Source organism: Ochotona curzoniae, unplaced genomic scaffold (assembly GCF_017591425.1).
Source record: "Ochotona curzoniae isolate NIBS_2020 unplaced genomic scaffold, NIBS_Ocur_1.0 contig_2688, whole genome shotgun sequence".
NCBI classification, from domain to species: Eukaryota; Metazoa; Chordata; class Mammalia; order Lagomorpha; family Ochotonidae; genus Ochotona; species Ochotona curzoniae.
The window spans coordinates 16,536,491-16,548,787 of NW_024465553.1; the positions used below are offsets into that span (position 1 = coordinate 16,536,491).

General features: G+C 50.9%; 2 protein-coding genes across 2 annotated transcripts in view; one reads left to right on the plus strand and one right to left on the minus strand.

Annotated features, from left to right (window-relative positions):
- Positions 1-93: 93 nt before the first annotated feature.
- Positions 94-7,686, plus strand: ERG28 (ergosterol biosynthesis 28 homolog). The gene is made up of 5 exons (XM_040975262.1): positions 94-259; positions 2,229-2,375; positions 3,546-3,636; positions 6,730-6,848; positions 6,975-7,686. The coding sequence occupies exons 2-5, from the start codon at positions 2,243-2,245 to the stop codon at positions 7,052-7,054; spliced, it is 423 nt and encodes a 140-aa protein (XP_040831196.1). The 5' UTR covers positions 94-259; positions 2,229-2,242; the 3' UTR covers positions 7,055-7,686.
- Positions 7,687-9,070: 1,384 nt separating this feature from the next.
- Positions 9,071-12,297, minus strand: part of FLVCR2 (FLVCR heme transporter 2) — a 57,067-nt gene continuing 53,840 nt past the window's right edge. The window contains exon 10 of the mRNA XM_040975263.1: positions 9,071-10,676. Within this exon, the coding sequence (XP_040831197.1) occupies positions 10,608-10,676 (69 nt within the window). The 3' untranslated portion in view covers positions 9,071-10,607. The remainder of the gene's footprint in view (positions 10,677-12,297) is intronic.

Below are 12,297 nucleotides of genomic sequence, written 5' to 3' on the forward strand. Positions count from 1 at the left end.
GCAGGAGGATTTGCTGCCGGCGCGGCGCCCCACGGGGAGAGGCTTCAGTCAGGGCAGCCGCTGATTGGCAGCAGAGGGGGTCACTCCCCATCTCCTGCTCGCATCAGTCAATCAGAGCGAGGCTCGCAGGGAACGACCCAATCCCGGCGCTCGGCTGAGGGCGGGGGCTGGACTTAGTGGCTCAGGTGGAATCCCGGCTGGAGCTGTGCTGGGGAAGCTGGCTGGGGGTTGCTGCTGTGCCCGGGGTCCTGGCGGCCAGGTGAGGAGGAGGGGTGTGGGTGTCGGAGGGGTCTCTGATGGAGAGGACCCAAGAGTGGGATGGGACGAAGATGCCAAATCCGCAGCCTTGTGGAGGGGAGAGAGGTTGGAATGGGGGATAATGAAGTTGGGGGAACCAGGAAGAGGGGTAAGTGCATTTGAGGGGACCAAGGATGGCCGAGTGAACCCAGCCCTGTGCAAGGAGCCCCCTCACATGGAGATCATGTCGTTCTTCCTATCCTAGCCCTTGAGGGGAATGTTTGTTGCTCCATCTTACATCCTCACACAGCCACTGGGTGGTGGGGACAAGACCTGTGCTGTCCTCCCCAAAATGTTGGAACAGACGTTGAAAGAGAGTACTTTAAAAAGTTCATGGAAAAAAAATGGAGTTAAAAGATAAGTGTATTTTGCCCCCCTCCAAAATAAAGTTCATACAATTGTGATTTTTAGAGGGACTTCATTTTATTTCAGAGGCAGACAGATTGAGATCTCCCGTACATGGCCTCCCTCCCCAGATGCACACAGCAGCCTCAGGCTGCACCAGGCTGAAGCCAGGAGTCAGGGATTTCCATCGGAGTCTCCTACATGAGTGGCGGGGACCCGGGTCCTCACCTGTTACTCCCCGCAGTGCCCGTTAGCAGAACACTAGACTGAGAAGCAGAGCGTGACCTGCAACTCCAGTATGGGGTGCAGGCTTCTTTGGGCACTCTGATGCACCTGTTTTTAAGCTGTTTAACTGCGCGCACCAGCTCCAGCTGTTGCAGCCACTTGGGCAGTGAACCAGCAGACAGAAGATCTTCCTCTCTGTCTCTTCCTCTGTATATCTGCCTTTGCAATAAAAATAAATAAATCTAAAAAGAGAGAGAGAGAGTAGCAGAAGAAACCCAGGGGGTTCATGGTGCCCTGTTGGTGTGGGTTCCCCTCAGTCGAAGCTCCAGGGCCTGGAAGCAGCTGTCGGCAGGAACTGGACTCCTGTCTGTGTGTGGATGTGTGGATGCGTTAGCTTGCCGCAGCAGGGACAGGAACCAGCTGAGGTAGAGGAGGACCGATTCCGCACGGCAGAAAGGAAGGAGTAGTGACTGATGGTCATATTGGAAGAAACTGCTTAGTCAAGGATGACTCTTGTCCTGCTTGGATGAGTATACTCACAAAAGTTCCTAGAAACCAGAATGGAAAGCTAGAGTTGTTTTTGATGCAAAACATTTTTGAACACATATCCATGAATGTTTTGAAGGAACCCTGCCTCATCACATACTGGGCATTCCCCACTATTAGTGTAGCTAAGCTTTACAACCAGTTTCTGTAAGCCTTCCACTGAAGCCATATTACCTTATGGTAATATTAGTACAGGTCCACTTTTCTCACTGGGTTTGCCTTTTCTGTCCACTGTGCTATTCAGTCTTTGTCATTCTGGGTAAAGGTCAACACAGTGACCAAAGACAAATAGTGAAAGACAACATACTGGCCAATGAAGTAAGAGTAATGTGTTCAGGGCACTGGAGCTGAGGGAAGGATGTTGTGGCATAGCAAATTAAGCTGCCGCTTGGGACACCTGTACCGTATATCTGAGTGCCTAGTGTCAAGCCAGATCTGGCTTCCTGCTAGTGTGAACCCTGGGAGGCAGCAGGTGAGGCTCAAGTACTTGACTGAGTCCTGGGTGGAGTTCCTGGCTCCTGCCTTCCGCCTGGCCCAGCCCCAGCCTGTTGTGGGCATCCGCAGATGGAAGATCCTTTTGCTCTCACCATCTCAGTGTCCTGCTCTTTTCCACTCTACCTTTTAAATAGAAGTTGATTAAGTAAATTTCAATCAAGAAAAAAAGAGAGAGAACTGGTAGATGAGGCTGAGGGACTAATAAGAGGCACTTATGCAGTGACTGCCCGCATGGACTTTTGGCTCTCCTGAAGGGAGTCAGCCACAGAGAGGGGGCTCCACGGGCCTCAGCTTCTCACGTCCTCCCTCTTTGTCCCCAGGTGTGAGGGCAGCCATGAGCCGCTTCCTGAACGTGTTGCGAAGCTGGCTGGTCATGGTGTCCATCATAGCCATGGGGAACACTCTGCAGAGCTTCCGGGACCACACGTTCCTCTATGAGAAGCTCTACACGGGCAAGCCGAACCTCGGTAAGAAGACGGGAGCCGCGCGCTCGGTCGGGGTGGCCGGGATGGCTGTGATGGCCAGGGTGTGGGGTCCCACTGCGAGCTGTCAGCACAGCGGAGACCTGGGAAAGCACAGGCGCCATCTTCCTACTCCACGCTCCGAGGCCACTTCCCAAAACACCGGGTGTGGATTTCTGAATCTTTAGATTTCTCTTTCAGTTTTAGTTGTCCATGGATGCCGTAAAGTACCCTTCTGGAACCTGGGGGAGGTTCAGGAATCCAGGCTCTCCACATGTTCCAAGGGATGGCAGTCCTGCCTCATCCAACCTTCAGCAGCCACTGGAAGAGTCAGCTTTGTCAAGGGCATATGTGACCCCTTTCCCGGAGCTTCTCTGAATACCTTTTGGTTCACCTAATACTGCACCATGAAGCCGGTGTGCACAGTAAGCATTACCCGGTAGACGAGAAAGTGGAGTTACCTGGCGACTGTGTGCAGGTCCCACCAAAAAGTCACCCAGCAGCTTTTCTTGCTGTCTCGGCCTTCTTTAGCAGTCGGGTCATGGCAGGCCTGGTATACACTCCAGGTTATTGGGAGGATGACTCTTCCGGCTTCTTCCCTAACCGTGACACCGTCCCTAGGGTGGGCTACCCTAGGTCTACCCACCAGCTGGTCTTCCAGAATGAACCCGAGCATTTTCTGAGGCTCACACTGGTGTTTTGACATTTTCGCTCACGATCCACGGCACTGCTGGCTGTGGTGGTTTAACCTGTGGTTTCAGAGCAGCTGATGGGCGTGTGTCACATTTATAGCTAACCCAGATTCGGGCACTGACCTAGCTCTGGGCATCAAATGAAGTGAAGTAGGTAGAGGTGCCTCTTGAGCCATGTTCAGTTACAACGGGAGTGAGCCGCCGCCACGTCCAAGCGGTGCCTTCGTTGGTTTCCACTCTTGGGACTCCTCTTCCCACTGTGGTCCCCAGAAGGGCACTCGAGCACTTCTTGGGCCTCGCCTCCCTTCCATACCCTTTGGTTCCAAGTGTGACACCAGCACCTGCCCTCTACCCCACCACAGGGAAGTCAGATTCAGCCCCCTGCCTGCTACAGAGGGCTTGGGTAAAAGGGGGCAGAGGTTAGAATCTGGCAGGACCCCTGCCCTGCCCCTTGTTGACATTCTTGCTGTCTTGTGCTGTGCAGTGAACGGCCTGCAAGCCCGGACCTTCGGGATCTGGACACTGCTGTCCTCGGTGATCCGCTGCCTCTGTGCCATCGACATCCACAACAAGACGTACGTAAGGGAAGGAAGAGCCTGGCTCCCTCGCGAGGGAAATCAGGTGCTGGGCAGAGGTAGTGCATCCCGCTGCTAAGTAAGACCCATCCATCACTTTAAGACCTCTATCCGGGAGGTCAATGATAAGAGGCTAATGGTGCCATTTCCTGCAGGCCTGAAAAACGGGATAGGCCTAGGAAGTCTCGTTTAGTCTAGAGATTATCTTTGGAACTGACCCAGCAAACTGGCAGTGGCATTATCCAGGCCAGTGTCACCTTCTGCTTGTTCACTGAATTAAGGCTCTTTTTAGTGGAGCTGCCCACACATGCCTTCCTCACATTCCTCCTTTAACTGCAGAAATGAACAGAAGTCACCATGCATAAAAAGAGTAACTCCCAAGTAAATTGTCATATGTCCAGGCAAAGTTGCTGCTAAGAATGAAAGAGCCAGGCCTCCTGCTGAATTCTCCCCTCTAGGGTTCTCAAGCCAGGTGGAACCCTCCGCTTTTGGCTGTCCCAGGTGACCTGTCTGCATAATGCTGTAACTGGTTTCTGGCCACTGGAGGGGGCTCAAGCTTCCTTCAGGGCCTGGGCAGAAGCAGTTTGCGTTGAATCACTGGATGAGGCTCTCAGTCATTTTCCTCCTAAAAGATTTCTCTGCCTTCTCTGAACTCGTGGCATCTGGCGAAGGGGCAGGCAGTAATGCTTATGGAACACCTCTTACACCAGCAGCTTTTACCTACATGGCCCTGATGAATTGCCACCCGGTTGCTCGGGGAGGAGTGACTGGTTCCTGGTTTGGGCAGCTCTAAATAATGAAGCGCCTTACAGCTGACCTGGGGCCTCGCAGGTGAGGTGCTGGTTAGGACACCTGTGTGTGCTGGCTCACCTCCCACACCAGCAGCTCTGAGCTCCGGCTCCTGATTCCAGCTTCCTGCTAAAGCAGACACCGGCAGGGAGTGGTGCTGGCTCGAGGCTGTGCTCCTGCGGTTCAGAAGGGAGGCCTGGAATGGATCACAGGCTCCTAGCCTGCTCTCTCCCCCTGCCTCTCAAATAAGTAAATATTTCTAATAGAAAAAAAAAAATATTTTCAAAAGATAAATGTCGGAAACCCAATTAATTTAAGCTGAAGAAAACTGAATGGGATTGGAATCACAGGGCTACTAGCTCTCTGGTTTCTCCAACTGCAGTTAGAATATTTTCTGCTAGCCGTAGTTTCCTTGTCCTAGAAGGAACAGCCTGGAGCCAAGAACCAAAAAAAAAAAAGAAGCTTTTGCTCGTGGTTCCAACCCTTAACTGACACCAGCAGGTTTTGGCCTTGGCACTTTGGTCTGCTCTGCCGCTCAGTGTGACTGGGAGGGAAAGAAGATTTAAGTAATCATTTTTTTAAAATCCACATTTATTTAGAATAGTAGAGAGCCACATCTTCCACCTGGTGGTTCACTCCCCCAAAACCCATAACAACCAGGGCCAAGCCACAGGCAACCAGGAGCCCACTGCTTCATCCAGGTCCTCCGAGTAGGTGGCCGGGACCTAAGTGCTTAAGGCATCACCTCTTGGGGCCTTTGGTACACCTTGTCAGGCAGGTAAGAGGGAGAGCAGAGCCAGGACTCAAACCCAAGCCCTCCGGTATGGAATGTCGATATCCCAGGTGACGGCTTAGAGACCACACTCTGCACCCACCCCAGTAATGATTGTGAAGACCTGAATCATGATGAAGTGCTGAGCAGTACGGAGCATGAGCATGCATTTTCTTTCTTTCTTTCTTTCTTTTTTTAAGAATTACTTATTGTGATTGGAAAGGCAGATTTATAGAGAGGAGAAGAAGAAACAGAAAGATCTTCCATCCACTGATTCACTCCCCAAATGGCTGCAACGGCCAGAGCTGAGTTGATCTGAAGCCAGGAATTTCCTCCGGGGTCCCCATACAGGTGCCAGAATCCCAAGGCTTTGGGCTGTCCTCTACTGCTTTCCCAGGCCATAAGCAGGGAGCTAGGTGGGAAGTGGAGCAGCCGAGACATGAATTAGTGGCCATTAGCACTTAAGGGCAGAGGATTAGCCAATTGAGCATCACGCTGGCCTGCAGGGGATGCATTTCACTGTGCCTTGAAAGCAACTGAAAACAGCTCAGACTCATACTTTTTCTGTTTCCTATGTAGGTATCCTTTGCCAGCCCATTAATCCATTAGTGTCTGATATGCACTGTTATGCTGTCCTCTCCCAAACCTGAAACTCAAAGACAACAGACATACAAGCATGCTTAGTCAATATGTAAAACCATCCTCGATTTACACAAATCTTCATTTCTGGAGAGGGCAGAGAGAGGATTCTGTTGGTTAAGGATACACAGGATCCATGACCTGTAACCTGCAGGTTTTACTTGCTAGAAAAAAGTGTCTGGACCAATGGGTCCGAATGTGAAGATCTGGGCCTATTGGTGTTCAAACTTTCCAAATGCTTGAAGTATTTCCTACCTTTTTTAAATGTCATGGAAATCCTAGGGGTCTGCCATCCTATAACCTCTGCCCCAGGCCCAGCTAAAGCCAAGGAGCAAGTTCTCTTTCCCATGAGGTTGTCACAGAGTCCTCTCCCTGCCCACTTTTCCAGACCTAGACACCAGCTGACCAGCCCATATTGCAAGAGCATCTGAAAGCCCCAGCTGTGTCCCTGCTTCTTATTCTCCCATTCAAGGCACACATCCTGCGGCATCTGTTATACATCCACTGAGTGGCAGCCAGCCAGACAGGAACAGAACACAGATCGGGCAGTGTGGGTTGGTAGAATCTTAGCATCCTAAAACTCTGCCAGGGCTTGCTGTAAGCCAAACTCTTGCTTCTCTAGAGCAGAATCTGCCCCTTGTTAAGACTTAAAGATCCACTGTGGGTGCCAGGACTGTTCTCTCAGCTGAGCAGCTGCAACCCTCGCTTGACCCTAGATGAGGATGAACCAATGTGATCCAGTAGCCGGGTCTTAGGATGCAGTGTCCAGTTCCCTAAGCCAGCGCCTTGCTCTGGGCCTTTCTCTGTGAGCCTCAGCTCTGTGCAATGCTCTTCCTCCATGCTGTAACAAGCACAAAGTGACTTGGTCCCTGCTTTCTGTCTGCCACCCACAGGCTCTACCACATCACTCTCTGGACCTTCCTCCTCGCCCTGGGGCACTTCCTGTCTGAATTGTTCGTGTATGGAACTGCAGCCCCCACGATTGGCGTCATGGCCCCCCTGATGGTGGCAAGTAAGTTTTACCCCCCCCACACACACAGTTAGGAGCTGTCCCTACCCGGGACTGGCACAGAGTAGATGTGCAATACAAGGGGGAAAGGTGCCATGCCCACAGCAGCCACTGATTTCTCTGTTGCAGGCTTCTCCATCCTGGGGATGCTGGTGGGTCTGCGGTACCTGGAAGCGGAGCCAGCCTCCAGACAGAAGAAGAGAAACTGAAGCCAGGAGTGTGGATTCCATCCAGGATTCCATCGCCTCCCACTCTGGCTGTCTTCCTCATCTCCACTCTCCTCATTTCTTCGTTTTGGCTCCATTATCTGCCCCCTTTTCTCTGCTTTTTTGTACCTGTGACATTTTCAGATACAACATGTGTACGGAAAAGCAGCTAACACAGACACGCAACTGGAAAAAGATTTTAAAGTGAATACTCCAACTCCATCAAAACCAAGAAATGACCCACACTTCTGAAGCTCACCGCGTGTCCTTCTCTCCCCACGCCCAACCACCAAGCTGCTGCCCCAGCCGGATTCCCTCTTCCAGCTTCTTTTCATTTTCATTCCTTGGAACTTGTGTACTGTGAGACCTAAAGCTGCTGCCCACCCAGAGCGGCTGTGACCAAGGGCTGCCCCGAGGTGACGGCCACTCAGGTTGGCCTCTGCTGCTGGACCCAAGACTCTAAGCCACCCAAGGGACAGGCAGTTCTTCTAAGAAGGGCTTCCCTGGGCATGGGCAAGACCCTGGCTCTTCCTACAGCGATAAGCAGGTAAGAGCTACAAGAGTCAGGGCTGTTTTTAGGCCTTCTGGTCAGCTATATTTGTGTAGCAACTTTTATAATAAATAGAAAAACCATCCATTCTGGTCAGTGCTTGTGCTGTGACCCCCCCCCAACACAGGAGCCCTAGGATCGGAGCAGCATGGCTTTTCGTCTAGGGAATACCCCACTGTGAGCAGCCCTAATGCCCAGTAAACATGGTGCCCGCCCTGTCACGCTCCTCACTATTGCCACATACTCTTTATTTTGTTGTTGTTTTGTGGGTTCTTTTGAGAGGCGGGCAGAGAAAGCTTATATCCATTAGTTCACTTCTGCATATGCCCACAATGGCTAGGGACTGAGCCAAGGCCAGAGCCAGGGGCCAAGGGCTCAGTGCCTCAATCCAGGTCTCCCAGGTGACCACACTGCCTCCTCCCAGAGTATGCACAGGCAGGCAGATGATGTCAGGAGCCAGAGCCCAGAGTCAAACCCAGATGCCATGTGGGGTGCAGGTGTTGAAGAAGAAACCTTTTTTGAAAATTAGTATTCATTGTATTTGAGAAGTAGAGAGATGGAAAGGTCTGTTCACTCCCCAAATGATCACAGCATCTTAGGTCGGACCAGGCCAAAGTCAGGAGCTGGCAACTCCATCCAGGTCTCCCAGATGGGTGACAGTGGCCCAAGTACTTGGGCCATCTTCTACTGCCTTCCCAGGTACATTAGCAGGGAGCTGAATCAAAGGAAGAGAACCCAGGACTCAGTTCAGTACTCACATGAGATGCCGCTATCACAAGCAGTAACTTAACCCACTGCACCATGAAAGCACCAGCCCTAACAAAAAGATTTTTGAGAAAACAGAAGCAGAAATTAGATATAGATGGCATGAAAGAAATCGCTGTGTGCCATAGATAGGGGACAGCAAAATCTCGGTCAGCTGCCCCCGTATACTACCCCAAGGGCCACCCACTTGAGTCGCATCCCAGATGTGTTACAATTGTAACATTGTCTCTAACTAAAAATTGCTAATAAGTGTGGTGCCTGAAGGCCACAGGCCCAGGCACATCCCCCAGGAAGAAGTGTACAGAACATTAAGAGACTGCAGTGAACCCAACTCCCGAGGGGACAGTGGCGAGCAATAGGACAGCTGGGAAGAACAACAGCACAGAGCTGCTGGTACTGGGATGGAGCTGAGCGCACTGGCGTGTGGCCACACTAACCATGCAGGCACACACTCCAGTCACCCTGTGGGGCACAGCCAGTAGCAGCAGTGGGTCTCTGCAGTCAATTCGATGTGTGCATGGGCTGCCGAAGGGCTCAGGACCCAATGTTGGACATGGCGTTGTGGGTAGAGAGATGGAAACCTGTGCAGGCTTGTGTTTCAAACCTAACCTGTTCCATGATGGCAACCTCCTGGTCAACCGAGGATGTAGATGCTCCTGGGGGGAGCCACTGTCACCCGTGCTGCAGCCCTCCCCACGCCCCAACAGTCCTTGGAAACGCAAATGACAAGGCTACCCACTTTGAAAATCCTTTATTGCCTTAAAACATCTGGTAGTACAAATAGAAAATACAAACTATATATATTTTTTAAAGAAAAAATAAAGCAATAGATTCAGTAAACGTTCTGTTAATATAGTTCCAGAGATTCAAGAGTAAACACTTTGCTCCTGATTAAAAAGTAAGGCACCTCTCTTTGCTACCCCAAACATTCCCTCCACCAATAGCAGGAACTGCTTTCATCACACACACATGCACACACATGACTCCCTGCTGGGGACAGGGGCCCAGGCACCCCAGCACTTGAGCCAGCATAGCCCACCCCAATTTGCTGGTGCCAGGGGAGTGGCCAAAGCAAAACAGCACAGAGCTGTCCCATGCACAGGAGAACCACCAAAGTGTCTTATTTGCAGGAAACACATGAGGAAAGCCTGTCAGGGCTGAGAAAACTCCAGAGTCCTTGGAGCTAAGGAAGGTCCAGCCCACAAAGCCATTTGGCCCTGCCAAGGCAACCATAGGTAGAATTTGAAATTCATCAACTCTATAGCAGGCTAACTTTTAAGTTGATCATTTTAGAAATGTCCACTTGGCCCTCGACAGGAAAAAAAAAAAAGTGCTCCCTGCACCTGTTTTAGAATCTCATAAAGATGACTTCTCACAGAGGGTGGAACCCCAGTAGAGATAGGCAAGGTGTGAGTTGAGCAGACTCAGTTCCTACCGTCACACATCCACCACCACTTCCTTCGCAGCTCTCAAAAGTGAACTTGGACTTGTGAGAGTTGCAGTGGTTGGGATGACCCTCCGTGGGGCCAGCGGCTGCCTTGAGGTGAAAGCATCAGAGGTGACAGTGATTAATACACAGAGGTCCCCGGCCAGAGACTTTTTTTTTTTTTTAAAGCCACCTCATCCCAAGGCAAGCCACCAGAGCTGTTAAACACACTCAGAAGTTAGTCCTCCCACATGGGTTGCTCCTTGGTAGTCTCACACAACACTTTTGTGTAATGTGTTGACATTTGGTTTGATCAACTCTGAAGAAAGAGGAATTGGAAACATCACAGCATTAGGCAGGCTGAGGATGCAGAAAAGGCCCTGGGCACAGCAGCTTGCCTGCCTCTGCTTATACTCAGGCTCCTTGTGAACATCTTCAGAGAGTAGGAAAAGTGAATATCCTGAATAAGCTTTCTTCCCATGATAATTTTGCAAGCATTCCCCTTGAGAGGTGGAGCTAAAAAGGAAAGGCCAGGAACCGAGCTAGGATCTGCTCCAATAGCTTCCCACCACCCCACCGGCCTCCCCCAGCACCTGCTCCCAGAACCTAAAAAGGGGTGGGGTATGAGTAGAATCTGCAGCTCATAGAAGGTGCCGTCCTCCCCAAGTAAACCATTTGGGCCTTTGAGCTGGGTCCAGGAGGCATGGGCACTGCCACGCAATCCACAAATATTCCAGTGGTTCCCTCCCAAATCTTCTCTGTGCTGGCAGGGAGACTGAAAGAAGAGGTGGCTGTTCCCTGGCTCCCTGAGTCGCTCAGAAATGATCCTCGGATGCAGCAGTGGGCACCTTGCTCATGTTCTCCTCCCCCTCCTCCGGCAGCTTCTGCAAGGCAGAACAGGCAGACAACCCTGTGGGTCAAAGGTACAGGACTGCAACCCTTCTGGGGCAGCTGCCTGCCCACGGCTCTGGTTAGCGCAATGCACAGTCTGCCCCAAGAGTAAGACGGAAGCACAACCAGCCCAACACACACACACACAACAGTGCCACCTCTCCCAAGGTGGAAAGGCCAACGTTTGATGCCAGGTGCCATGGGCCCAGAGGCAAGCCACTTTCCCTCTCTGCTCTGACAGCTGACATACATCCTGACCCCCATCAACAGCTGTCCCAAGTCAGCCAGATCTATGAAACTTTGGCATTTCCAACTTCCCCCACGTGGGGGCAGCCCTGGGCTAAGGAATACTGTTAAAATGTTCACGGAAGGATACCAGAGATGGGTTGAAAGGCAGCAAACTTTGTGGACTTTGGCTTTCTGTGTATGTATAATTCTTTTCAGGGAAGTTTGACTTTCTCAGGGACGGAAGGCACAGATTCTTCTGGATCTGATCCTTTGGGGCTTGTAGGTACACACTGCCAACTGGGACATTTATCTGCAATTTGTGGTTTCTTAATATATGCATTTTAATTGACACATAGTAATTGTGTGATTGTCACATGGTAATTGTATGACTGACATGGTAATTGTATAGTATCCTGAATGGGTTACAGTGTGACATTTTAATACATGCACACAATGTGTCAGGATAAGTGACAACTCTCATTTTTTGGTTTTGGGAATATTCAACATCCTCTCCACCAGCTATTCTGAAATAATTAATGACTGTCAACCATAGTTATCCTACTGCAACTAAGAGCATTACAAGGTGTCCTTCCTCTATCTGCACCCCCAACAGTAAGTCTAGAAAGTACCATTGTAACAACTGCCTTGCCTCTTACCTCTAAGGCTTTTCTAATGAACAAGCAGACCTCGGACACTGGCCCAGCACTGTACAGCTGACAGCACTCAAAACCTGAGTACATGCAAGGCTGAGTCAGCATCAGTTATACCCACTATGTTGCAGGGTGGATCACAGGGCCAGTCCATGCCAACAGCGATCTCTGTAGAAATCTGACCTTCCCATTCCAATCTTTGGCAGCAGTTCAGCCTCAGCCAATAGGAGCCTTCATTTAGGCAACCAACAAACCTGTTCATGTCAGGGTCTCACGTGTCTGCCTGACCACGCACACATGCCCACACACGCTTCTTACAAAGCTATCAGTATGAAATCATAATCAGAAATAGAAGTTAATAAGGACATGTACAGCCATGCTCCATGCAATGGAAGAGAACCAAAAGCCTGAATCTGTCAAGGTGAGGTGTCACCTCTCCCAGAGGTTCTTTTACCTAAACTCTGCAGCTCGGGTCTACCGCACACCCCATCTTCACCTGGCCCTGACAGTGGGCTCGCCAGCAGGTCTCTTGAGTTAGGCTGAGTGTTTTTATGGTTTCCAGAGGAGGGCCCAGTGTCCCCACTGGTGTTGGCTCAGCAGAATTCTGACCTCCCCAAGCTGCCACGGATGGCAGTGAGGTGCAGAGACACAGGACAACTGATCACCTTGAGCGCAACTTAAGGTTCTTGTTTCTATTCCCTGATTGTTTCCAGCTCCTCACAAGCAAGGGACCAAC